General features: G+C 39.7%; 7 protein-coding genes and 1 non-coding gene across 9 annotated transcripts; 3 read left to right on the top strand and 5 right to left on the bottom strand.

Annotated features, from left to right (window-relative positions):
- Window positions 1–763: 763 nt before the first annotated feature.
- LOC137710583 (uncharacterized) lies at window positions 764–3160 on the top strand. Its single transcript, XM_068449649.1, has 4 exons — window positions 764–1067; window positions 1337–1386; window positions 1758–1884; window positions 2214–3160. The coding sequence occupies exons 1-4, from the start codon at window positions 953–955 to the stop codon at window positions 2939–2941; spliced, it is 1020 nt and encodes a 339-aa protein (XP_068305750.1). The 5' UTR covers window positions 764–952; the 3' UTR covers window positions 2942–3160.
- Window positions 3057–6259, bottom strand: LOC137710585 (uncharacterized). Of its 2 annotated transcripts, none has more exons than XM_068449650.1 (11): window positions 6129–6259; window positions 5922–6014; window positions 5772–5836; window positions 5309–5366; window positions 4686–4775; window positions 4486–4570; window positions 4288–4383; window positions 3896–4080; window positions 3723–3811; window positions 3528–3627; window positions 3057–3427 (listed from the first exon to the last, which is right to left on the bottom strand). In XM_068449650.1, the coding sequence occupies exons 1-11, from the start codon at window positions 6177–6179 to the stop codon at window positions 3383–3385; spliced, it is 957 nt and encodes a 318-aa protein (XP_068305751.1). In that variant the 5' UTR covers window positions 6180–6259; the 3' UTR covers window positions 3057–3382. The 2 variants fall into 2 exon arrangements, with proteins under 2 accessions (XP_068305751.1, XP_068305752.1); XM_068449651.1 differs by having other exon boundaries at window positions 5309–5363.
- A 211-nt stretch (window positions 6260–6470) lies between these two features.
- LOC137710581 (ERAD-associated E3 ubiquitin-protein ligase component HRD3A-like) lies at window positions 6471–9918 on the top strand. The gene is made up of 6 exons (XM_068449646.1): window positions 6471–7067; window positions 7185–7676; window positions 7885–8100; window positions 8339–8662; window positions 8777–9019; window positions 9497–9918. The coding sequence occupies exons 1-6, from the start codon at window positions 6510–6512 to the stop codon at window positions 9716–9718; spliced, it is 2055 nt and encodes a 684-aa protein (XP_068305747.1). The 5' UTR covers window positions 6471–6509; the 3' UTR covers window positions 9719–9918.
- Window positions 9919–9998: 80 nt separating this feature from the next.
- Window positions 9999–13901, bottom strand: LOC137710582 (protection of telomeres protein 1a-like). The gene is made up of 10 exons (XM_068449647.1): window positions 13694–13901; window positions 13177–13310; window positions 12699–12888; window positions 12083–12147; window positions 11841–11929; window positions 11124–11402; window positions 10935–11017; window positions 10740–10807; window positions 10461–10613; window positions 9999–10356 (listed from the first exon to the last, which is right to left on the bottom strand). Exons 1-10 carry the CDS (start codon window positions 13821–13823, stop codon window positions 10153–10155), a joined length of 1395 nt encoding a protein of 464 aa, XP_068305748.1. The 5' UTR covers window positions 13824–13901; the 3' UTR covers window positions 9999–10152.
- Window positions 13457–13556, bottom strand: LOC137711802 (small nucleolar RNA snoR113). The gene has a single exon (XR_011065147.1). It is a non-coding gene; the product is annotated as a small nucleolar RNA snoR113 (small nucleolar RNA).
- A 686-nt stretch (window positions 13902–14587) lies between the features above and the next one.
- On the bottom strand, window positions 14588–16604 carry LOC137709785 (loganic acid O-methyltransferase-like). Its single transcript, XM_068448769.1, has 3 exons — window positions 16530–16604; window positions 15292–15948; window positions 14588–14912 (listed from the first exon to the last, which is right to left on the bottom strand). The coding sequence occupies exons 1-3, from the start codon at window positions 16602–16604 to the stop codon at window positions 14589–14591; spliced, it is 1056 nt and encodes a 351-aa protein (XP_068304870.1). The 3' UTR covers window position 14588.
- A 1008-nt stretch (window positions 16605–17612) lies between these two features.
- LOC137711429 (zinc finger protein VAR3, chloroplastic) lies at window positions 17613–21027 on the bottom strand. The gene is made up of 7 exons (XM_068450672.1): window positions 20545–21027; window positions 19995–20112; window positions 19397–19743; window positions 18957–19079; window positions 18732–18848; window positions 18523–18615; window positions 17613–18421 (listed from the first exon to the last, which is right to left on the bottom strand). The coding sequence occupies exons 1-7, from the start codon at window positions 20901–20903 to the stop codon at window positions 18310–18312; spliced, it is 1269 nt and encodes a 422-aa protein (XP_068306773.1). The 5' UTR covers window positions 20904–21027; the 3' UTR covers window positions 17613–18309.
- An 864-nt stretch (window positions 21028–21891) lies between these two features.
- Window positions 21892–24968, top strand: LOC137711166 (uncharacterized). The gene is made up of 6 exons (XM_068450374.1): window positions 21892–22358; window positions 22818–22952; window positions 23096–23183; window positions 23616–23710; window positions 23890–24057; window positions 24400–24968. Exons 1-6 carry the CDS (start codon window positions 22007–22009, stop codon window positions 24558–24560), a joined length of 999 nt encoding a protein of 332 aa, XP_068306475.1. The 5' UTR covers window positions 21892–22006; the 3' UTR covers window positions 24561–24968.
- Window positions 24969–25153: the final 185 nt, after the last annotated feature.

The raw sequence follows: 25153 nt of genomic DNA, 5'->3' as shown, positions 1-25153 counted from the left end.
ATGAAGGCCCCAAACTCGACGGGGACTTGGGCGTAATGAGGACGCCAAGGTGACATCGTCCCAAATGCAACATTATTTGATATACATTTTTGTTTCAATGGTTTTCAAGTCTCGGAGTTGGACGAAACCTCACAATAGGTCATTGGCAATTCAGAGTCGAACTTGTCATTCATATTCTTGAGAGTATGAAATCCCATATTAAAAAAATGAGTAACCTTACATGTGCTTATAAGAAATTGAGCTACTCTTCACATTACCAATTGGTTCACCTTTTTCGTGATGTTAGAGTAGGTTGTCCCATGTATTAAGTCAATGGCCACACATTGCTCCACGTCACTCGATTGGTGTTGTCCATATGGAACCTACATGTGCTTAGAAGTTATTTTCCTCGTGCTTATAAGTAATTGAACTACTGTTGTGTCGTGAATTAGACTTTTTTTTTTTTTTTGGTAAATTATATTTTACCCACTTCAGTTTGGATGAAATTACAATCTTATATAACATCTTTAAAATATTTCAATTTTATACATTTACTATCATTTTATTTCAATATTATACATTATATTAGAAAATCTGTTAACTTAACCGTTAAGTGATGACGTGGCACATACGAATCTACATTTGTGTTTATGTGGTTAATAAATAAATAAAAAACAATTAATTAATAATTAAAAAACCACAATGGGCCCCACCAAGGTGCAATTGTCACGTGCTGGCGCGTGACTTGGACTGAGGGAGGATAAGTGGTTCAAAGACACCGGGATCAGGATTCAGGAGAGAAGTTATGGAGTTCAGGATAAACTAGGAAACAAAACGACAGCATCTGGGACAGATGACGTCACACTCAACAACTCAAAACCCGTACAAACACTGACAATCGTCAGAATCCAAAAACCTCAGCATCCCTCTCTCTCTCTCTCACCCGATCAGAGGAACACCAACAACGACAACAATGGCGGATGCGAACCAGAAACCAGAAATCTTCGAACTAAACAATGGGAGCATGCGCGCCCTCATCACAAACCTCGGCTGCACCATCACCTCCTTGTCTGTTCCCGGCAAAGACGGTATCTTTCTATTCGATCAGATTTCTTTCCTGTCTTCCCATTAATCTTCTGTTTGGAATTCCAGCTTATTTGTTCAATCTGTCAACATTTTATGTGTTTTTGATCATCTGAAAATATTTAAGGTAATGGAAGACCTGACGCAAAACCGAACGTTCTAAGATTTGTATACGCCGGCCCCACTTAGTGGATAAGGCTTTGTTGTTGATGTTTTGATCATCTGAAAAATGCTGCTGGTGTTTGTTTGGATTGTTGGTTGGTGGATTTTGCAGGAAAATTGGCTGATGTTGTTCTTGGATTCGACTCCGTGGATCCCTATGTGGTAAATTCTTTCACTTTTTCTGAGAACCCTTTTGCTTTTTGATCATGTTGGTTGAGATATCATGCAAAAATTGGTTCTTTGTCTGTAGATCTAATGCATTGATCAGCTGTTTTCATGATAAAATCTGGGAAATTATTTGTTAAAAGTTATGGAATTGTTGAATCGAAACGAGGAATTTTGGAGATTTGATGTTAATTGTACGGTTTTATGGTGCAATTTGTTTGTTTGTTTTGGTTTTTCACACTTTTATATGACAAACATTGGTTATGAATGTATTTGATGTGTGCTGGGATTTAGATGTTGGATCTATGCATTTGGAATGGGAATGATGAGATTGTTCTAATGTTTTTGTTTTCGTCATGTGTGATCAGAAGGGAGTTGCTCCTTACTTTGGCTCCATTGTGGGTCGGGTTGCTAATAGAATCAAAGATGGGAAGTTTACGCTCAATGGAACGGAGTACTCCTTGCCTGTCAACAGACCTCCAAACAGTCTCCATGGTATGGAATTGGTACTATCGGATTTTATTTTTACTACTTTTCGATTAGCCTAAATTTGCTACTGAATTTCATCGAGACATGAACGAATTTTGAATTTTGTCATCTCACTAAGTTACACATAATGGATATATGGAGTTTTTTTATGAAGAAATCGGATGGTTGTTATTAGATCATAACTGTTTTGTGTATATTGTGTCTGCAATCCCCACGCGTTAGGTCTCAATTCCAATGTCTTCGTTTTTCACCAAACAGACGTTCTTTTTGTTTTAGTAGTCGTATCAGTAATTGTTGTGTTTTGTCGCACTGAATTCATCCTGCTGTCTTATTAGGTGGTCACAAGGGGTATGATCAGCAGATATGGGAGGTAGCAGAACTTAAAAAGGGCGATAACCCGTCCATCACTTTTAAGTATCAGAGTCATGACGGTGAGGAAGGTTACCCCGGGAATCTTTCTCTGACTGCAACTTATACACTTACTTCAAGCACGACAATGAGACTTGACATGGAAGCAGTGCCTGAGAACAAGCCCACCCCGGTTAGTTTAGCTCAGCACACCTACTGGAACTTAGCTGGCCATAACTCGGGCAATATACTTGACCATGCAATTCAAATTTGGGCAAACCATATTACCCCTGTGGATGAAAACACAGTCCCAACAGGTGAAATCAAACCAGTTAAAGGCACCCCCTTTGATTTCACTACCGAGAAGAGGGTCGGTGAGTCCATCCATGAGGTCGGTTTAGGGTATGACCACAACTATGTGCTCGACTGTGGGGAAGAGAAAGAAGGCCTGAAACATGCTGCGAGAGTGAGGGACCCATCCAGCTTGAGGGTCCTTAACCTATGGAGCAATGCCCCTGGGATGCAGTTTTACACTGCGAATTATGTCAATGGGGTTGTCGGCAAAGGAGGCGCAGTCTATGGAAAGCATTCCGGGCTCTGTTTGGAGACGCAGGGGTTCCCAAATGCAATTAACACACCAAACTTCCCGTCCATTGTTGTTCAACCCGGTGAGAGGTACAGCCACACCATGTTGTTTGAGTTTTCAGTTGAGTGAAGTGTAGTACTCATCGATGATGAGTAATAATAAATGGCGAGATGCTTCTGTTTGCGTTAAGAGTTTAAGAGGTTGTTCCCCCTGTCCATTTTGTGAATGACTTTCTTTTCTTGGCAATGAAATGCACCGGAATCTGCATTTTTTCCGGCCATGGAAATATTCGTTTAAACATTTATGTATACATTTCGTTCTTAAATGTTGCTATTTATTATAAATCAATAGCTTACAGCCCAAGCTTAGATTCATAGAACATGTAATCATTCTTGAACATCTCACTTATAACCGAGAACACACAAGACGTCCTATAACAAGATAGGCCGAACATGAGGCGGCTGATGAAAGGCGACCAAGCTCAAGGGTCGGCAACAAGCAGCTCAGTTCTGGCTGTAAATGTGTTTGATTGCTCGTAGAGCCTACTAGCCTTCTTTTTCCACGCCCCTCTCACCGTGTTCGAACAAGTTCAAGCGGTAACGTTTCCATTGCAAGCTGAAATTAAGAATGAAAAGAAACGAATCAACAGAAAAAATTAGATGGAACAATATATACCAGAATTTATAAAAAGCTGAAGTGATGCTTGATTGCTTACCCATAGCCTGGGAGTTGTAGGATCGGATTTTGATGGCATTTTCGCTATGTTCGACTGAAAGGTTACGACCACGGCAACTTTAAATTCTATTGAAAATGGACTGCACAAAGAGCGGACGAAGGTTTTGAGTTTGGTGACCTCTGACAATTACGATAGAGAAAAATTGAGGAGCGAATCATCTAGTTTGGAACTCACCCTGCTAAGACGGTAGGACAAGTCAAAAGACGAGGAAGTATAACGTAAATGGGCATAGTCATACTACGACAGACATCTCCATCTGCTATCTGATAGAGGAAGAGGAAGCCCCAAAAAAATTGTTAACAAGAAGTAAATTGAATTAGATACGCTAACAAGATGTGAATGCATGCCTGTGTAGTCTGAACCAAAGATTGTTCAGTTACAATTCTCTCTCCGAGAAGGATTGACTCTACACGAAGCAAGTGCAAGTCAATGGAAGATATCGGAACTGCAGATGCTTCGACTGTTAGTTCACCAACAATGGGATCTGATAGCGAACATTGGGTAGACATTTTCCCAATAACGCGGAATCCACCTATTCAGCAATGCCTCTCATAAGTATGGTAACAAGCTCCATAAATTAGAAAATGCAACGCAGCTAGTTTTTATGTGGTAAATTCTTTTCATATGCGTGCAAAAGAAAGTGAATTTTACCATTAAAAGTGAAAACAATACTTCAATGTTTTAAAAACGCTAACTAGAAAGCAAAAGAATATCACATAATGCAAAGTGAGAAGCCAACCTGACCTTAGTTCAGGAAGCAGCGGATGTCTTTGAGTATCCTGAGTAAGGTAAAAGATAACCATCTCCGGAGAAACTGGTCGCTCGAGAAGATCAGCTAAAAACCAAAATATAACCAAAACAGTAACTTCAATCAAAGTGTTGATATGAAATTACAAATAAAAATTAAAAAACCAAATAGTAAATGTTTGAAACTTACCTTTATCACTTTCAACTATGAACTCCATTGTTGTAGATAATGATTTGTGCAGGTAGCCTCTCGATATATCTACGGTTAGTAAATACTGTGGAACAATTTATAAATCATCAGGTTTCAGAAAAATATGGAGCGAAAAGAAAAGACCATTACCAAGGTGGGATTTCGGAATTGATATTTTTGAAGATAATAGAAAACAGCACCTGAATGTTAATATTTCCTCCATGGAAGGTCTCATAGAACCTTTCCAGGTTCTTTTCTCCTGGCTGCTTGATATTGATGGAAAATGGAATCTGCCAGAAATATGAACGTAATTTGCAAATGACAAAACAGGAATTTGCATACAACTAATAAAAAAGAAAATATACAAGCTTTATGAAGATCAAAGTAGCTTTGAATGCACATCAGGATTTATACAGTAACTCGAAATGTGAAAGGAGCGATGGTAGACAAATTTACTTGTACTAAAACAGAAAGAAAGGGGGCAACTGAGTCAAGACCAAAAGTACTACCAAAAAAAGAGAAAGGAGACAGATAAAAGACACATAAGTAAGCATTAAGCACTTAAAAATAAAACTGTTTCAGGAATAAGGGATCATAAAACGCTTATCCAGCACACGGACAATTTCAAATCACGAAATCTAGTCCTCTACAGGTGCATCTGCAAATCTTGCAACATTTGGCAATCACAAAAGACTTGTACACGGTTAGAATCTTTGATTTTTGAGGACGATAACTTTTCACTGGCAGTACCATTCAGATTTGAAATATGACAGGCTGTTCGGAATTCAAAAGCACAGTTAAATTGACTTGCTTTCATAGATACCTCTGATGTGCCAGAAGCAATCTTCCCAGAAGGTCTAACCTCAATAATTTTATTCCTGCTTCAAAGAGAAAGAAAACCAAATCAGTTGCAGAACAAAGAAAGCTTCATCCGAGCCAAAGCGGACAAATGCTTCGCAAACAATCAAACTTCGAGTTCAATCTATGGAAATCTCTACATAATTTGAAACAACATAGGATTATTTTCATCAAAATTTCAACAATGCACCTCAAACTGTACAATTAAAACATGCCTAGCTCAGAAAATAAACCAATTTTTGTAATTTTAAAGCAACAATCGCCTCATCCAACTAAGTGGAATCGGCTGTATGAATCCTAGAACGCCACTAGCCTCAGTTTTGCGCCAAGTCTTCCGTTAACTTCAAGTCTCCATACATTATATGCCAATTACAATGATTCAGTTGGCAAAAAAAATCCGAAAAGAAAACAATAAAATCTTGACTCACACAATGGAAATAGGCTTGGCAACACCAACCAAAGACTCGATAACTCCTGCAGATCCTCCACGAACCTATAAAAAAAAGTTTTTTTTTTTTTTTTAATTTTTAATTTTCCATTAATTTGATCGGAAACTAAGCGGAGGGAAAATTTGGAACCTGCATGTTGACGGATCCGTTGACGGCGAGGCGAATTCCGTAGTGGGAGATTGAAGAAGACGACTTTACTACGATTTTACCCTCAATAAGTTCCTGAAATTACAGATGAGAGAGAGAGAGAGAGAGAAAGAGGAGTTGCTGAGGAGAGAGAAAGCAGGTACAGTAGAGAGAGAAAGAGAGAGCAGTTACAGAAGAGAGAGAAGTTACAGTAGGGCGATAGACACGATTGATCCGAGAAAGCTTGAGCTCTATCGACATTGTAAACGACGCCGCAGAGCAGGTGGCGGGAGGAGCTCTCTGCAAGTCAGCAGCTATGGCGCGGCGAAACTACATACTCGCTAATACTCGTCTACATCCAATACACGTGACACAATTGTATGTCTGATTAGGTGGCAGAATATGATTGGCCAAAGTCGGAAATATGGTACGTGGCAAAATATGATTCGCCAAATGACAAAAAGCTACGTGGCAAGTATACAAAACTAACTTTCGTTTTATCCCAATAATACCCTTCCGCTCTCGACAAATTCCTATTCGTCTTCTTCTTCTTCATCGTCTCCAGAAGTCTGTTAGCATTTGGCAACCGCAATGACTTTTGCAGCTCGAAGGCTCCTCTTCTCTCTCCTGATTTTCTCTCTCTACCCCCTCTCTCTCTCCGCCCGTCCCTTCATCCTCGTCCTGACACAAGACGACCTCCTAAACACCCCCGCCTCGCCCGACGACTCGCCGCCCGCCGCCGACTCAGCTCCAAATGACTCCCCCGACTGGGACGAGTTCGGCGAATCCGCCGCCGCGCAGTCCGAGGAGGAGCTCGACCCAGGCTCCTGGCGCCCAATATTCGAACCCGACCCCTTCAAGCCCGACCCGGCCACCCACCCCGACGACGGATACTACTCCACCGTCTCCAAATTAATCAAGTCCGTCAGCTCCGGAGACACTGCCCTCGTGGACGAGGCCGTTTCGGAGATCGAGGACTCGGCTTCCCGCGGCGTCCCCCACGCGCGGTCTGTGTTGGGGTTTCTGTACGGTACGGGGCAGATGAGAAAGCAGAGCAAGGCCAAGGCTTTCACGTACCATTACTTCGCCGCCGAGGGCGGCAACATGCAGTCGAAGATGGCCCTCGCGTATACTTACTTCAGGCAAGATGTACGGAATCTCTTTCGAATTTGTTCGATCGATCTCTGTTTGGTTGCGGAGTTAAAAGGAGCAAATTGGAGGATTAATTTTGTTGTTTTCTGTTCGGATTTTTGTTTGGTTTTGCAGATGTTTGATAAAGCTGTGAAATTGTACTCGGAATTGGCCGATGCAGCTGTGAATAGCTTCCTGATTTCGAGGGACTCGCCGGTGATCGAGGCAGTGAGGATCCACAGCGGAGCGGAGGAGAACAAGGATGCGTTGAGGAAGAGCCGCGGCGAAGAAGACGAGGACTTTCAGATTTTGGAATACCAAGCTCAGAAGGGAAACTCCGCGGCAATGTATAAGGTCGGCCTGTTTTACTATTTCGGGCTGAGAGGGTTGCGCCGCGACCATGCCAAGGCATTGTCGTGGTTTCTGAAGGCATTGGAGAAGGGAGAGCCTCGGGCTATGGAGCTCCTCGGAGAGATTTATGCTAGAGGAGCCGGCGTTGAGAGGAATTACACCAAGGCTCTGGAGTGGCTTACACTTGCAGCCAAACAGGATCATTTTTCGGCCTACAACGGAATGGGGTATTTGTATGTTAAAGGATATGGGGTCGAGAAGAAGAACTACACTAAAGTAAGAATGCTCCTCGGTTCTATCTCTGTGTGTATCTTAAAGCTTTATGTGCTTCTATATTTTGTACACATTTTCAATAGTGATCCCTGCGAATGAAATCCCACATTGTTAGTTGTAATAACTTTCGAGACCATTTTTCCAATGTTGGGTTCGTTCTGATACGTTGATAGGTGGATTCTTATGTTAAAACGACTCCTTTTTGTTGCAGGCCAAGGAGTATTTTGAAAGGGCTGCTGATAATCAAGACGGTGGTGGTCACTATAACCTAGGAGTAATGTATCTCAAAGGAATTGGGGTAAAGAGAGATGTTAAACTTGCATGTCAATACTTTATATTTGCTGCTAATGCTGGTCAACCTAAGGCATTCTACCAGCTAGGGAAGATGTTTCATACTGGAGTCGGGCTTAAGAAAAATCTTCCACGGGTAAACTCGCTGTATTTTCTGTTTGTTTAGTTTACATACCATCTCACTTTTCTATTCGGCATTAAGAAAACAGAATATGCAAGATAATCTAGATTTTGTGACGATTAATTGGTTTGTATTTGTTGAAATGAAAAAAGTTACTTTGCTATTTAATTCTAAGTAAGTGATGTTAAAGATGCACCAATGCATGTATGCACTAATTAATTCCGATTCCTGATTAAGATTCAATTTGTTTTAGGCCACTGCATTATACAAATTAGTTGCAGAAAGGGGACCATGGAGTTCCTTGTCTCGATGGGCACTTGAATCATACTTAAAAGGGGACGTGGGCAAGGCATTTTTCTTGTATTCAAGGATGGCCGAGTTAGGCTATGAGGTAGCACAGAGTAACGCTGCATGGATTCTTGACAAATATGGGGAGCGAAGCATGTGCGTAGGCGAATCCGGTTTGTGCACTGATGCAGAAAGGCATCAGCGGGCACATTCCTTATGGTGGCAAGCATCCGAGCAGGGTAATGAACACGCTGCTTTGCTGATTGGGGATGCATATTACTATGGTCAGGTAGGTATCTCATGCTGAAACACGTTTGTTACTGCTCTAGCTTCGGGATGTATCTTTTGAGTAATGCAGCTTGATCTCGCCTTGACTATTTTTTTTTCCTTCTTTCTTTATTAGGGTACTGAGAAGGATTATGAACGAGCGGCAGAGGCTTACAAACATGCCAGGTCCCAGTCTAATGCCCAAGCCATGTTTAACCTTGGTTACATGCATGAGCATGGACATGGGTTGCCTTTGGATCTTCATCTTGCAAAGCGTTACTATGATCAAGCCCTAGAGATTGATTCCGCAGCAAAGTTGCCCGTCACGCTAGCCCTCGCAAGCTTATGGATACGAAAAAATTATGCCAACGGTTTCCTGGTAAGTTCTTTTTGTTTTACTTTCCTTACTGCCTTCTCATGTAATAGTTGTGGTCAATCACTAATCAGTGCTATCTTGCAATTTTCAGTCGAATAATTTTAAGATTCTGAAGGTGCAGGCATTTTTGTTATGGCTTGGACCTAGGTTCTTTTTAGTGCCATTTATACTGCTATCTGCCAGTTCTAATTTTTTCTAAAAACGTGGAAAACTTTTCAGATTCATAAATCGTACTCCTACAAAAAATTCTTCAGAATGTTTGAAATCGTTATGTTATTTCATATGAATTAAGTCTAAACACTGAAATAGTCAATCTCTGCTATGCAACACCTATTTGGAGTTAAATGGGCATCGTCCTTTGATTCATCAAGGTGATAAGCATGAGCTTGCTTTGGATTATAAAGCTTTGTCTCCGGGTTTTTTTCATTTTCGGAATCTTCATTCATTTGTGTTTTTTTCTGGTTTTGGGTCCGTATGTAGGTACATATAATCGATTCATTGCCTGAAGTCTATCCCAAGGTTGAAGAATGGATTGATACCGTGCTACTTGAAGAAGGAAACGCGACAATATTAACTCTTTTTGTTTGTCTTCTTACTGTCCTATATCTACGTGAGCGACAACGCAGGCATGCTGTTGCTGCCCCGAATGTGATTGCCGCACAGCACCACCCAAATGAGCATGTTGCACCTGCACCCATGTAGTTTAGTTGGCAACAGTAGTCTTCCAAGAACGACGCGGCTCTTCCATCGTTTATGAACAAATCTTTACATTTAGAATACAATGTACAGGTATCCAATGCTCGGTAAATTGATTTGGCGATAAGCCTTCGATGTTTTGGGACAAATTGTACCATATAGAGATTTGAGCACGTAGGAATGGAAGGTGGTGCGTTTGCCTTGCATGTTCGAAACCATGTTTAACCTCATTAGATTGCATTAGTCCCCGAGAAACTTAGCTGAATGTTTGCACTGAAAATCTTATTGTTCTTGAACTGTGAAATGTGTGGTGATATATTAATATACACGAAAACATACACCGAGCTGCATCATATACAAAAGCTGCTTGACAGAATATACAAAAGTTCCCAAAAGCTGCTTCCAGCATGCGTCTCCAACCATGCAAGCGGTTTAGCGATTCAGGCCGCCACCACTTTGGTGCTGAAAATCCGGTAGTGCAGATTTCCTTGTTGGTCAGTTTCGGATTTTAGCCAAACTTGTACCCAAGGGGGGTTTCTACGAGGGTCGTCTTGCACCCCATCGTTGTTTACTCTCACTCCTAACAAGGCATTGCGTTTGATCTCCAATGCCTCGACAGAGGACTGGCCATCGAAAAATTTCACCTATATCGTAAATGACAACGATGATCAGTAGAAGAAAATGTCGTGGCGAAAAGATGGATTACAGTCTGTCCGAATACAAGTTAGTGATGAAATCGAATTCTTACCCCATCTTCTGCATACAAAAAAGCATGAATTCTAGCGGTTGAGTCCTCCAGAGTCAGCTTAATTCTGTCAATCCCAGCAGGAAAGAGGAAGTCCGCAGCCTGCCACGGGGAAGCTGCTATGACTCGAACTACACACTTGAATCTAGCTGGAAGCTACACAGTATGGAATACATACAGTCAATAAACATCTATAAAACAGTGAAAAAAAGAAGCATAAATAGGCATCTGAACAAGAAAGCAGAGGCACAAATTAAGAGCTGCGTGAAACAGGTAGGATACCTCTGAACTTGCGACAACATCCATTAAGGTAAGAAATATTGCATGGTCGTCGTCACTATCATCAACCTCTGAGGGAAATAAACATCATAAGTGAATTTCAAAAGAGATAGACCGATTTTTAGGAGTTGAAAGAGAGAAGCGAATGAATAAGAAATCGAAGATGAATTCATCACAAGAAAAAAAACAGTGCAGTACCTGTGACTTGAGGAGACGGAAAGCCCCCAAATGGCATCTGCATTAAATTTTCTGGACTTTGGGCTAATCGTTCATTAAATATCCTGATCCATAAAAAATATGCAAAGGGATATCGCATTAGAGATTTAGCGAGTTATGCAACATAATGACGCAATGCATGATGATTAAATGCTTTCCAAAAGTTACAACCTTTTCCGCTCAAGTTTGAGACGGTCCTCTTTTGGTGTATATCGAAGCTTCGTAAAGGGTGTCAAAACACAACGCCATAATCCTGCATGCACCTCACATAGCAAATTTACAACCTTCACCCACTCCCCAGTTTTTAGCAGGCGAAGGTTGTCATTCTCAAGGTCCTGAGATATCACTCTTAAGACAGTTCCAACTGCAGGAAAGCTGCATAAGGTATCGCGTGGCAAAGGAAATGGTTCTAGATGTAGGGGAAGTGGGTGCTTCGTTTCATCTTCTAACCTGTGGTTCATATTTAGCGGTATTTAATATTTCTCAGATAAATATACAATACAGTTACCATATAGATAAACCTAAATTAGCTTTCACAACTAACAAACATATATATATAATTATATAGGCACGGTCCAGTAAGGTGATGCGCTAATGTCATAAACCATACATGGGTTGCAATTTAGGAAGTTCACTATTCTCCATGAGAAAAAACACCAACAAAAAATCGAGAACAGAATATCGTGGGAAGTATGTTGAAGGGCTCAATCACTTTATATAACTTCAACCTAATTCAATGAAAGGAAAATAACCCCCTTCTTATTTTCGAAGACAAAAGGAAAGGACTCGTTTTGGTTTTGTCTGACAAGACGGGGTGCAATTGCAAAGTACCCCATAACTTTATGATGATATATAAGAAAAAATAAACATTAACAGCTATCAACTCACTTTTGAAGAATATTAGCTGGTGGAGCATCGGTTCCATCCCAAACAAAGGCCATCCATTCATTTCCAGCACCCTCGTGGATATGAATTATCTTGAGATAGAACGCAAGGAAAAAAGTTATGTTGTACTCAGTATATGGCATAATCCCATTCTTGGTACAGCTGATTATCCTTTAAAAAGAAAAAGAAATCTGCTGTATTCATTTAACCAGTTCACACAAATTTAACAAAAATGGTTTACTTACTTTACAAACCAAATTAAAATCTTCACCTCCTTTCATTTCTCTGATGAATGAGAAATAATTTGCACCTACAAACCATATACATTTCTAGTAAAGATAAGATGAAAAAATAAATAAGGCAGGCTTATGATATACCTCTATCTACCAAGCAAAAGAAAGTTCCTATCTTTTCTAATATATACAGTTAGGTCAGAAAGTTGCTACAAATCTATCATCCAGGGAGTCCGATAATTTGTACAAAGTATTTGGCAGCACTCTAGATTCATAACAGTATGGTGCTTGCTCTTCACAAACCATTCAAGCGGATATGTGAAAAGGACTTAGGATTACTATATACTTTTGCCTCAAAAACCAGAGCAAAAACATAAACCCTTTGCTCAAATAATGCCATTTCACGAAAACTTACGCGTGAGCAAGCTATCTTCACAAAAACCTAATCCAGGTGGAACTATCGTCAACTACCATTTTCACAACCATAATCCATGCAGCACATAAGAATCATATCCATAGTCTTTCATCAATAACCACAACATTGTAATATATCCTGTGAACGAGTTAAACTTATACATAATTAAATGCCGTTGTGTCGCTATCTGAAACAAAGTACTTTTAAGTATACCTTCATGAAAATGGAAATTCTTCAACCATCTTCTCAAGTCTATCAAAAAGTTCTTGTCATGGTCTCTCTCGCGAAATGTTTTGGAAGCATGATAAGGACTTAAACTTCTAGCATCACTTCCGTAATAAATAGCAAAGGTAGAGAACTTCTTGGAAAAAACAGCATTTACTTTATCTACATGACGTTTAATCTGCACAAGGTAGCATGCCCAAGTCAAATACGATCATACTTCGTAATGTAATGTCTGTCAAGGCCAGAGGAGCCCTTGATTTGTACAGAACGTTTCATGCCTTTAACAAAATGGAGTAAATGATGGTCCAAAACATTATCCGTTTTTATAACAGATAATAGGTAACATTATGATAACAGAGAAAACATGATTTAACGGGGAAAAGGAAAGCGGCAACATTTGCTTGAGAAATCAGCAATTGAAGAATCCCCGGAAAGAAAACTAAACGAAGTTAAGCTCAAGATATACCATGATGCGTTGGAACTGGATTATGTCTCCAACAGATAAAATGCGAGGACACTCACTCCTATCTGTAAAAATGTTAACTAATAACCCAGGATCCTGATGCGTCTCGTCGATTATACGCACCGAAACAAACCAATCTGCAAAAGATTCACACCAATACATAAATAATAAACAGAGAAGAAAAATTTGCATCCAAAAGCAGAACAAAAAATAATTAATTTAACAAAAAAAAAAAAACACAAAAATATTTTGAAGACCCAGAGAAATGGAACAAAGGTAACAGGCGGCTCAGCAAACAACACCTTTTCGTTAAGAGTCTCATCAATCTACTACCGACCTTGCCGGAAGCAGCCGTAAGTCCGGCCTTTGTTTCATCATCGCCACCACAAATACACACACACACACACACATAACACATATACACATATGACATACATACATATATCTACACATATATACCAATATAGTTGTAAGCACATTACATAAATTTGATAAATTTGACTGAAGGAAGAAGATTTACCGGTGCCTCTGGATCGGCGGGGGAAGCCGCACTCGAGGACGACGCCGATAACGTTGACCTTGGCGCCGACCGAATCAATGGCGTCCCTGATCTTCGTGAAGTTATAGTAGTTACCACCACCACGCGGCATCTCTGTGTGAGTATTTCTGTTAGCCTAGAGAGCGAGTAGAGTGTAGAGAGCTCCTGCTGCTTCTAGGGTTTCTATGGAGGGAAAAGGGAGGTTTTTAATATATAAATAGAAAATTTTTACCAAAAGTTTCCTAAAAATTTCGGCACCGTATATTTTAGTGAAAAACTACATTTTAATATTATTTTCTTTACTTTTTATTTTGTATTTATCATTAAAATTTAAAATTTTTAATTTATTTTTATTAGTTTTCTTTATAAATAAATCATTGTGTTGCCTTCGGGATCATTAGCCGTATATCAAGTATTTCGGTCATATATTTACCGAACTGGTTATGTCGTAATAATCTTATTTCGTTCGGCTAGGTGCCACTGAAAAGCCCTCTTTATATTGAAGTAAGAAACGAAAGTAGAGGCGAAAGCCTTTTAGAAAAGACTTGTCATTTTTTGCAAGGGTAAGATCTTTCTAACTTTGTTTGGCATAAAAAAACTTAGAAGCCTTCTTGGCTCATAAAAACGCTTTTTTTCTTTTCAAGAAGCATCATTGGCTTTCAACATGTTTAAAATAAAAGCACTTCTAACAGAAGCATTCGCGAGTACAAGTACTTTCAAAGAAGCAACGAAACAGGGGGAAAACATTATTCATATTTCACTCAGGGAATAAAACACATGTGGTACTTAATATTTTACATTGTCAAGCTACCGAGAGGCTTCAAATCTTCAAATCACAAGTTCCACTGATCAAGTAGAGAAAGCTGCTGTGTTGCGATCAGTTTGCTGTGCGTTTGAGCAAAACAAACAAGCTAATTGATGTCAGTGGTTTGAGGACGGAGGAGGATTCTTCGAGTTTCTTGCTAAGCGAATCAAAAAGCTCATCCAGAATCTCATCTCCAAAATGCTCCCGAAACATTCCCTCCATTCCGGATCTCAAAGCAGATGCAATTACGTTGGCCTGTGGTTGTTCCTGAGTCAAGTTTTCCATTCTTTCTATGCTGAAACATCCATTAGCTTTCACAATCGCTTCCACTTCATCGAGCGAAGCCATATACAGCGGTATATTGAAGGAGTCCAGTTTCTCTTCAGAGATGACACCCTACTCAGGAAAATAAAACAGGTTCTCAGTTATACCAGCTTAAGCCGCGTATATTTATCTTATTTACACCATACGATCACAGCTTGAACCGTCGAGGTTTGTAGTCAGTTTCAAATTGCATCCCGAGGTTCCAATTTTTTCGGATTGAACCCCACCATTTTGACATTTGACACCTTCTGTTAGGTTGACTATCAGGTTAACCATTAACTGTTGACGTGACAGCCTAAGACCCACTCCCAAAATGGCCTTGGGGTTTGGGGGTGGTTTCCGCTCTGTCACGTCACTAGTTAACAGTTGACTAAACAGTTGGTGAAAACATGTACCTCTACATTTAGTTAGTGCTCAGGGATGCAAATCTATGAAGCTGAATTTTTTTTACCTTGTTGGCCATGTCCATGAGGCAGGATCCGATGAGTTCTGCCACCTTGTTGCCGAAAACTTGTGTATGAGGGACTCCATTGGGGCGGCCTGGGACGACAAATGCCATCAACCCTCCACAAACAATCTCTTGTGCTCTGGCATTTAGCAAGCACGCCATGTCCTTGGCATACTGAGCTTCATATGCCTTAACGACTTGGTCTTCCGAATTCGAGTAATAAATCCTCCCTTTGTTCCAAGCAGGCGAGTTGATGTCCGCCACTTCTTCTGGCACTTTAGAAAGACACTGGAGAGCATACGAAGAGTAAACAAAGTGAAGAAAGTCCTTGGGGAACAAGCGAGAATGAAAAGAACCCGGCACGCCTGTAGCGTAGTATCGCCTGTCTGCAGGCAGAGATCGGAAGAGCTCGTTGAAATCGTTGGAGGCGTGATCGTTGAAGAAAACTTGCAACTCAAGGAGCTGAGAATTGTGTCCTTGGCTTTGGTACTTTTGTTCCAGAGCATCGACTATGTTTTGCACTGCCAGGAAAGTGTTAGGCCCGACAGAGCAGCCTAAATCCGTAACTCGAAATGCGTTTGAAGACGAGAAGCTTTCGATGTGTAGAAGTTCGAAAACTGCTTCGTTGATCAGTTCCTTAGCAGCATCTATGGCTTTTCTCTGCACAAAAGAGAAGCTTCGGCTTAAAAACTCTTGAGAGAGAAGAACCCGTTTGGAAGTGATTCTGGAGAACCGGAATCACTTTCCAGACAAGCACGTGAGATAAAAGGGGTAGTGAATGGCACCCAAAAAAATAAAAATGAACACTTTCCAGGAGAAGCACCGAAGATAAATGTAGTGAATAGTATCCAAAAAAAAAAAAAAAAAAAAAGGTAAAAATGTGATTTTTCGTTAAAAATGAACATATATGTAAGTATTTCGTTAAAACTCTCTTTTAAGTGATTTTTACAATGAATCGTCCCTCATGTGCTTATTCCCAAAAGTTCTTATAATTCACAAAACACTTTCAAACAGCCCAAAAAAAAATTTCGTGATATAACGTTGTGCTATATGGACAAAGATCCCAGCCGGATCTCACCCTATCAAATCCTAAGGATTCGGAGATCTGAACTACCCTTCTAAAAGTGATAATAATTACAGTCGTTAGATCAAATTTCAAGGATTTCGATCCTTAAAACTTGGTGAGGGAGATCCGGTTGGGATCACTGTCGTGCCATATAATTGAGAGTGACGTTACACACCTGAAAAGTTGAGTTTTTGCTGTAACTGTAGAGGCTGTCTCCACCGTTCACTGTAAATGCCACCGATTTTGCCATCTCTCTCTCTCTCTCTCTCTCTCTCTCTCTCTCTCTCTCTCTCTGGTTTTATGTTTGGATTAATCGATCCTCTTCCTTTGAGGTGGCTACTGATATTTATTTCGTTCGAAATACGAAATATTTGTCGTGGGTGTGAGTTAATTAGTTTTTTAATGCAAATGGAGCCACTAATGGAGTAAAATGATGATCATGGAGCTGCAAAAAATATATTTAATTTGTAGCCGTAGCAAGTGGGATTGTCCGTATGAATTCTAAAATGTCATTGCGCTCAGTTTTATGTTGAGTCTCTCGTTAGCTCCAAGTACTTGATGTCTTTTCTTAGAGTGTTTTCAAGTCTTCCTAAGTCTTTCTCTATTCCTTTTGCCCAGATTATCTGTCTCCTAATCGCATCTTTTAACAAGGACACGTAAATTAATAATATTTTATTACAAACAACTACTGTTCATCAAATTTGAACTCAAATTTACTTTACAAAGTGAAAACTGAGTGCCGCTAAATCAAACTACCACCATGAATGATATATAAATATCAACAAACCACCCAATAGAGCGAGCTGCAGCATGTCATTAGTGACCCATCATGCAAGTTAAAAGGGAAAAATGTAGACAGTATGTGGTTATATTTGCCCAAAGTCAAACAAAATGTAGTCATTATTTTGTTCTATGTCGACATGTCAAACAAAGTCAAACAAAATAATGCCCAAATTCATTATTTTGTTATATTTGGTTACATTTGCCCAAAGTCAAACAAAATAATGCCCAAAGTCATTATTTTGTTATATTTGGTTATATTTGCCCAAAGTCAAACAAAATAATGCCCAAAGTCATTATTTTGTTATATTTGGTTATATTTGCCCAAAGTCAAACAAAATGTAGACATTATGTGGTTATATTTGCCCACAGTCAAACAAAATGCAGCGTGTTATTACTTAACTTGTCAATGCATAAATTGTAGATGATTTGCCTAAGTACTGGTTTGGTACTAAGGTGATTTTATAAAAAGTGGGTATCAAAAAAAGCTGAGCTCAAAAAGATGTTTGGTAAACACTTAAAAACAGCTTATTTTCATAGTTTTGGATGAAAAAAAAGCTGAAAACATGAAGCAGCAATACTAAGCTTATTCTCACAGCATAGCAGAAACAGTTTTTTATCAAAGCACAACAATACCAACCAGCCCTAACTCTTGCTAAATTAATCAAATCAAATACCAAAACAACAGCATGTCATAGATCATAAAGGGTTGTTCTTCAAGTTTCTTACTATACAAGTCGAAGAGCTCGTCGAGGATTACTTCTCCGAATTGCTGCTTGATGACTCCCTCCTGTTAGTCTTCAACTTCCATCTTTACCAAAGAGTATCTGGTCGCGATTCACCGCATGCTCTCCTTTTATGGGTTTCCGGACATGGGAGTCTTTCCGGGGATAAGAAAAAATAACACAAGAAGCCAGAAACTGTTGTTTTTTCATCTAATGAGAGTAGAAAACCTTAAAGAGAACACCTTCCCATAGAAACTATAAAATCATTGGTCACAAACGGTTCCTGTCCTTGGCAGTGTATAAGCTAAAACCGCAGACAGTTCACGAGAACCACTCTGCCATCTATGTAGTCACTAGCCTGATATGTTATGAAGTGCTCAATGTTTACCGTAAGCATGTCACGCACATATCTTCATTGAAAACAATGCCTTTGTTCCTATTAACAAGACACTAGCGTGGACGCCTCCACATCTGCTCCTCGTACTCAGTAGTTTCTTCTTGAGGGCGTTTACAGTTGCACTTCAGGCAAACTGCGTTTCTACCATAATTCATGAAATCACATCTGCATACAAAATCATCTTGTAAATATCCAGTTAACATTAATATTAAATCTAAACGACACCTCACACACACACAAACAAAGAAAGAGGAAGAGATGCTTACGAGGGGCAGTCCCAGTCTGCAGGATTTTTCTTGGGCCGGGGATCTTGACAACGCAAACACTTCCTATTGCTTGCGAAATTCATGAATGCACACCTGAAGAGCGTAAGCTAAGTGATCAAATAGAACTTAGGAAAATAATTAGCACACTCAGTTTAAATAATTTAGAGTTGCTGAACTATGTTGGTTGTCAGGACAAAAGGAATACTTACTTTGGGCAAGTCCAGTCTCCTTTCTTCATTTCAACTGCAACTGTACCGACTCTTTTTGGCCCTTCAGCTTTGCACTTTAGGCAGCGTATATTTCTAGAGAAGTTCATGAAACTGCATCTGTAACAAAACGCAACCTTAGATACGTGAAACTCGGAACATGAATCATAATACCGTAAAAAACTGGTAACAGCAACATTAAGCACCCATGCAAAAGAAGTGGCTTACTCAGTGCAGATCCAGTCACTCTTTTTCATTTCGATTTCGAGATCACCCGCATCAGCTTTTCTTGGGCCATCTTCTTTACATTGTAGGCATCTTAAATTTTTAGCAAAGTTCATAAAATTGCACCTGCAACAAGATAACAATAGCAAATCATGAAACTAGTACGGTACTAACTGCAATAACAATCATTCCCGAATTAAAGTATACAAGCTCCAACTGTGGATATTTCACAAAATTCACAGGAAAGGAGACGGATATATGTCACTGACATAGTGTTACCGCCGTAAAACCACACACGCATGCACATGGAGCATTACTATAGTCATCTGTCACAACAAACAAAACAAGGAAAAAGCCTCCTAACTTGAGGAGATAACCTCCTCCGATCAAGTCATAAAGCCATACAAGGTACGAGATGACCACAATAACTTGGTGCGACTTACTTGGGACACATCCAATCTCCTCTCTTCATTTCAACATCTTGAGATAGTTCATCACCAATGAAACTTGGATAATTTTTCTTCTTCTCAATAGCTTTGGCAGCAGGCTTTGGAAGTGATGGGTCAACAGCCGTTTCGCTGAGTTGAAGCAACTCAGAAAGCAGCTTCCTTGCAGATGTTTCTAGAAGCTCTCTACCAGGCGGTTTCTCTCCCTCATAAAAAACAACGGGATCCAGAGCATAAAACAATAGTATTCGCACTATATCCACTGTACGTGCTGCTGCTTCAGATTCCTTAAGAATCACATAAGCTCTATCGCAGGAACCTCGGAGATTACAACCACTGCAAACCTGTAAGAACCATCCAGATCACAATGAACAATTCTCAGGTTTGCACAAAGAAATTCCTATGGAAACATTGAAAAGAAAAGTGATGGATAATATAAATTAATAGGATATAATACACACACACACACACACATATATGTGTGTGTGTGTGTATGTATTCTATCATCATGTTGTAAAAGAGTTTTTATGTGTATGTCCGCACTTTCATCTACAATTGTAAGACATAAATCGGGTAAATGAGAGTGATTACCTACCTCTCCTTCATCTAGTCTCAAATGGAATCTCAATCTTTTTGCTGAATTCACAGCTTTCCGGAAAAGATTGGGACATCCACCCTCCACAACTACTTGAATATCTTCCATAGATAACGATCTGCACAAAAATCAAATATTACGGAATGTTCAATAATAACTCGATACAACTCGATCAAAATATGAATTATGTTATCGGAATCTTCTTCGCATTGCTGCAGAGAAGCTTTTGATTCATCCATATCACATAACTAACTTCCCAACTCTCACAAAACAGCTCCGCGGCCGTCAAAGTCTCACAACCCGAAAATGCAAAAACCACGATATTCCTACATTCTAAGGATTTCCTCATTGTTTTCGGGGAAACCTATGGTCATAAAGCTGCATTTTAAATCCATACATCTCAAGGCATAATTTCCAATTCCTTGCCAATTAGCACAAATAAATACGCAAAATTCACATCTTTGTATTCCAACATTTTCTTGGCAACCAAACAGGCAATAACATTTTCTCGGCAACAAACAGAGCAAAACCCCAAATCAAAGAACCTTACTTGAAAACATCATATCGGTCACGAGCAAAGCTGAAAGACGCCTCCTTTACTTCATTTATATCCGTGTAAACATCGCTCTCCTTCGGCGGCGTTCCGGTGAAGTACCCCTTGGCCTTCAAGCTGTCGACGAAGGCCACCCACTCGGGCCAGGGGTGGTGCGGCGGCGGCGCTTCTGTGCTGTTGGCTGGGACGGTGTCAATACTTTCAATTGCATCCGAAGAGGTGGCGTACCGGGGGAAGCGCAGTCCGGCGGCGAAGGGCTTCAGAGAGAGAAGTGAAGGGGTAGGAGGAGAGAGAGTTCTTGTGGGAGCGTGGAAGAGTGAGGTCCCAAAACGCATGAGTTTTGAAGCAGCTGACATTTACTCTCGAGATTTTTTTCTTCTGGATTTTGTTGTGAGAGAGAGTGTGTGTGTGTTAATGAAGTTTGGAGCGTTCGGGGAAGAAGAAGATGATGATGGTAACTGGTAAAAGGTAAGGGTTTTGTCAAAGTGAGGAACTTTGGTGGTGACGGTTTAGAGAGAAAAAAAAAAATGAAAATTAAAAAAATAAGAGATTTAATTGAAATTAATAATTTGAAATACAGATGCCGTTTTACAGTAATAACAAAAAAACAATAATACTTATGTAACTTAGTGAAAGTTTGATTTCACCGATTTTTCTTATCATAAAATTTAACAATTTAACCTACTAACGTAATTGTTTTAAAAAAAAAAAAAGTTTTTTTAGCTTAAATAGTTTCCTGAAATTGGCATAAATTTTCATTTTCGTCCCTGAAAATTAAAATCAATAGAATTAATTATGAGTTTGTCCTGTCAATCATTTTGATCATTCAATGAAAATCTCCATTAAATGAGGAGAATGACAAAGATACCATCTACTTTATCAAATCAGTTTGGCCCATTGTCTATTAAATTGAGAATATTGTTGTTATCTCAGTTTTTATTTAATAGAAATTTTTACCGAATCACTAAAATAATAGACAACGAACAATTCAAAATGAGAAGTTATGTCAAACTAATGGACCGGCCTATTTGGCGTGTGGATTACATTTTGTAATTTTTTTGGCCTGAATTTCTTTTTGATGTGTGAAATTAATTTTTTTATAGTTTTAGTAAGTAAAAGAAAAAATCGCATAACTATTTAGTATCACGGTTTGATTATATTCATTTTCACTTGAAAATGAAAGGTTTTAGGTTTCAATCTTATGGATGGCGAACTTGATACCAAATTAGGTTGCTTATTGTGTGGTTTAGCCAAACTCCTCATTCTCTTAGTGTTAAAAATATATGTATTTAAAAAAGAAAAAGAAAAAACCGCATAAATAGCGGGTGATTTGGACACCCAGAACCCCACACAGTTGGGATCACAAACCCGACTTAAACCCTTCTTTCTCCCCTTCTCCGGAGTATTCTCCCACAGCAAATCGATCGGCTTTCTGCTTTTGCTTTCAAGCCGGTCCAGCATGAGAAGGGCTTCCACTCTCGCCTCACTCCCCCTCCTCTCCCGATCCCTCTCCACCGTCCACGGCGGCGCCACTGCCACGTCAGCCCCCGCCAGCTACGGTCTTCTCCAGGTTGCTCTGTACGGGACCACCTCCACCGGTTCTCAGGCTCGCCGTCGATGGCTCGATTCGTTTTCCGGAGGTTCGGGTCGGCAGCTGGCAATTGGCGTCGCCGGAACTCTGGCCTCGGTCGCTGTCGTCACGTCGCTCGCTCCGGAGGTCTATGCGAAAGAGCCGCCTCCGGCTGCGCTTGTTCCCAAGGAGGTCGTGCTTTACCAGTACGAAGCATGCCCTTTCTGCAACAAAGTTAAAGGTAAAAATTAAATCTTTGCTTGTTGAGTTGCTTTGGAGATATTGTGTTTCTGTTGATCTTGATTATATCGTGGAAATGTTTAAATTTTTCAGTGAATATCGAAAAATGGATGAGATTTCGTGATGAAATGTTGAATTTTACTATTTTGGTATGGATGAAACATTCATTTGAATTTCTCTGCAGTTATAACAGTTACATGTTCATAAAAGAACAAACTTTACTTGTAGTTCACACTCGATTATGAACTTTCGCTAAGATCGAACTATTTGGACAAATAGTTGCTTGAAACAAGCATTCGAAACTGTGCCACATTTGGAGTTTCTTGAAGTTATTAAGCTCACCTTCATTTTTTCCTGTTTTGTACATTTTAATTTCTTTAATTGCTTCTATAATAATATCCAAAAAAAATGGTTATTATCGTGTTGTTTACGAGTTGGGGATACTTTATTATTGCCTCAGCATTCTTGGATTACCACGATATACCCTACAAAGTTGTGGAGGTCAACCCACTTAGTAAGAAAGAGATTAAATGGTCCGATTATAAGAAGGTTCCGATACTGATGGTGGATGGGGAGCAGCTGGTTGACTCATCAGGTACCTGTTCTTGTGACTGTTCTTAAATTGTTTGAGTTTCTCGGTTGGATTTCTAGTTAGAGTAATTTGATCTATGCGTTGTTGAATAAATAGCTGCTATAATTACACATCCCGATTAAAATTGAGCATGTGCCTGTTTGCAGCTATAATTGATCAGTTAAATAGCAAAATTGTTCCTGAGAGAGCAGCTGCTTCTTCTTCAGATGACGATGAAGAGAAAAAGTGGCGCCAGTATGTTATCTTTTCCTCGGCTAGCTTTTTATGCTTATATAGCTATATTCATGTTTGGATAAAATGGGAGGAATGGTATGATTATACTGTGAGTAGATCTAGGGAAGGTTGCCGGCTTGAGCCACTGAACCATATTCTTAATGGCTCTACTTATCTAAGGTACAAAGAAAAAAGTGAGAATGCTGCAAGCAGTTCTCACCTCGTAGTAGCTTTTCACAAGAATAGAAGAATCCGTAATCTGATGACCACTTTGAATTATACTCGGCTCAATTCCCTTGGATTAGTAATTTTGCAGCACAACTTGCCGGAGTCTTAGAAGATTTTTATTGTGCCGAAATTTTATAAATGGGAAATGAGCTCGGATACTTTGTCTGAAATGGGCATTATCATTAATTTTTTGTTAACTTCAGCTTGCTTCTTATTGTGGTATAGGTGGGTTGATAATCACTTGGTGCACATGTTGTCACCAAACATATACCGAAATACATCGGAGGCCCTCGAGTCCTTTGACTATATCACAAGCAATGGTAAGTTGGTGACTAGATCCCATCTTATGCACCCAGATTTTATGGGCCTGCTAAGACAATCTTCGTTGCCTTCTTCAGTTTGTGTACTAATTTTTACTCTTCAGTTTTTTCCCGTTGCTCTTGAGCATTAGATTTTGCTGGTTATTTGTATTCTGATTTTAATTTTGCTGTAACTGCAGGTAATTTTAGCTACACCGAAAAAATTGCAGTGAAGTATGCTGGTGCTGCAGCTATGTACTTTGTGTCAAAGAAATTGAAGAAGAAATATAATATTACTGATGAACGTGCCTCCCTGTATGAAGCAGCAGAAACATGGGTTGATGCTCTTAATGGGCGGGACTTCCTCGGTATGTGCTCTAACTTGCGGCATATGCACGTTACAGAGATTGCGTTCACTAAGTGACACTAACAGAAATAGATAGATGCATATGCTTATGAGAAAATAAATTAAATGAATACTCTCGACTGTGATATGATACTGGAATGTTCTCGCACAAGTTTTGTCTAGGAAGAAATCAAGATCAACTATCGTTGATGAGAACGCTATCATTAGCATGAATTCTCTCAAACAATTTGAGGTCTATTTGATGGCTGACTTGAGTTTTGGCGCATGAGCCTCAACTTTTTGCCTTGGGTGAGCCTTAGTAAGTAAGCTATGGGTTCTCACACGTATATGTTTCTTCTGTCAGGGGGCTCCAAACCTAATTTGGCCGACCTTGCTGTTTTTGGGGTGCTAAGACCAATCCGTTATTTGAGGTCGGGTAAAGATATGGTGGAGCACACACGCATCGGTGAATGGTACTCAAGAATGGAGCAAGCCGTGGGAGAGCCTGCAAGGATTAAGGCGTAAATTGGACATCCCAACGGAGTTTGTAGCTGGGTTCTATACTTCATTTTTTGAGTTTGCCGCATCTGTCACCAGAATTGATCAAATACCAGGAAGAAAGAATTTTCCGGAGGCACTCGCGAGTTATAAATTGATTGAATACAAGCAACGTTTTGCGATTATTCGATTGTTTGGAAAATGGAGATTGTTTAGTGTTCCATTAGATGTGATTGTTTAGCAGTATAAGGAATAAGAATTGGAATGCAGGGATTGTCTTTGTCAGTAAGACATTTCTCTACCATCCACTAAAACTCGGGTTTTAACCCTCATTCTTTCTCTTAATGTAGCTTAGAAAGCTTAAAATAGTAATATTGCTTGTAATCAAAGATAAATAAAAATTGATCTCTCGAGCCGCTTGTTCCTTTCCACATCCATATCATAACCTTAAATCTACAATTCTCCGTTGTTGACCCCTTACTTTGGCTTGGGACCGGTAGTAGCCTCTCTCCCCCTCCTCCTAGTCTCATCCTCTTTCCTTTTTTCAATCATCCTTACTCTCCATCACAGTATGGTCCTTCATTTCGTTCACAGGTCAATGCTGTTTTTCTTTTAATTTA

Source organism: Pyrus communis, chromosome 12 (genome assembly GCF_963583255.1).
Source record: "Pyrus communis chromosome 12, drPyrComm1.1, whole genome shotgun sequence".
Classification (NCBI taxonomy): Eukaryota; Viridiplantae; Streptophyta; class Magnoliopsida; order Rosales; family Rosaceae; genus Pyrus; species Pyrus communis.
Note: the sequence above shows the minus strand (reverse complement) of the source record. Positions and strands in the feature narration are given on the sequence as shown.

Excerpts from the sequence above, each read along its gene's own strand:
- LOC137710583 (XM_068449649.1), top strand. The coding sequence starts at position 953 with ATGGCGGATGCGAACCAGAAACCAGAAATCTTCGAACTAAACAATGGG. Across the intron at positions 1,387-1,757 it reads ACTCCGTGGATCCCTATGTG|AAGGGAGTTGCTCCTTACTT; the intron begins GTAAATTCTTTC and ends ATGTGTGATCAG. Across the intron at positions 1,885-2,213 it reads ACCTCCAAACAGTCTCCATG|GTGGTCACAAGGGGTATGAT; the intron begins GTATGGAATTGG and ends CTGTCTTATTAG.
- LOC137709785 (XM_068448769.1), bottom strand. The coding sequence starts at position 16,604 with ATGGCAAAATCGGTGGCATTTACAGTGAACGGTGGAGACAGCCTCTAC. Across the intron at positions 15,949-16,529 it reads GCAAAAACTCAACTTTTCAG|AGAAAAGCCATAGATGCTGC; the intron begins GTGTGTAACGTC and ends TCTTTTGTGCAG. Across the intron at positions 14,913-15,291 it reads TCATGGACATGGCCAACAAG|GGTGTCATCTCTGAAGAGAA; the intron begins GTAAAAAAAATT and ends TTTCCTGAGTAG.
- LOC137710582 (XM_068449647.1), bottom strand. The coding sequence starts at position 13,823 with ATGCCGCGTGGTGGTGGTAACTACTATAACTTCACGAAGATCAGGGAC. Across the intron at positions 12,889-13,176 it reads TCCAGTTCCAACGCATCATG|ATTAAACGTCATGTAGATAA; the intron begins GTATATCTTGAG and ends TACCTTGTGCAG. Across the intron at positions 11,930-12,082 it reads ATTTTAATTTGGTTTGTAAA|ATAATTCATATCCACGAGGG; the intron begins GTAAGTAAACCA and ends TTCTATCTCAAG.
- LOC137710581 (XM_068449646.1), top strand. The coding sequence starts at position 6,510 with ATGACTTTTGCAGCTCGAAGGCTCCTCTTCTCTCTCCTGATTTTCTCT. Across the intron at positions 7,068-7,184 it reads ATACTTACTTCAGGCAAGAT|ATGTTTGATAAAGCTGTGAA; the intron begins GTACGGAATCTC and ends TTGGTTTTGCAG. Across the intron at positions 9,020-9,496 it reads ATTATGCCAACGGTTTCCTG|GTACATATAATCGATTCATT; the intron begins GTAAGTTCTTTT and ends GTCCGTATGTAG.
- LOC137710585 (XM_068449650.1), bottom strand. The coding sequence starts at position 6,179 with ATGTCGATAGAGCTCAAGCTTTCTCGGATCAATCGTGTCTATCGCCCT. Across the intron at positions 4,384-4,485 it reads CATAGTTGAAAGTGATAAAG|CTGATCTTCTCGAGCGACCA; the intron begins GTAAGTTTCAAA and ends TTTGGTTTTTAG. Across the intron at positions 3,628-3,722 it reads TGTCCTACCGTCTTAGCAGG|TCCATTTTCAATAGAATTTA; the intron begins GTGAGTTCCAAA and ends CTCTTTGTGCAG.
- LOC137711429 (XM_068450672.1), bottom strand. The coding sequence starts at position 20,903 with ATGTCAGCTGCTTCAAAACTCATGCGTTTTGGGACCTCACTCTTCCAC. Across the intron at positions 20,113-20,544 it reads GACCGATATGATGTTTTCAA|ATCGTTATCTATGGAAGATA; the intron begins GTAAGGTTCTTT and ends ATTTTTGTGCAG. Across the intron at positions 18,422-18,522 it reads GCAGACTGGGACTGCCCCTC|ATGTGATTTCATGAATTATG; the intron begins GTAAGCATCTCT and ends TTTTGTATGCAG.
- LOC137711166 (XM_068450374.1), top strand. The coding sequence starts at position 22,007 with ATGAGAAGGGCTTCCACTCTCGCCTCACTCCCCCTCCTCTCCCGATCC. Across the intron at positions 23,184-23,615 it reads GAAGAGAAAAAGTGGCGCCA|GTGGGTTGATAATCACTTGG; the intron begins GTATGTTATCTT and ends ATTGTGGTATAG. Across the intron at positions 23,711-23,889 it reads TGACTATATCACAAGCAATG|GTAATTTTAGCTACACCGAA; the intron begins GTAAGTTGGTGA and ends CTGTAACTGCAG.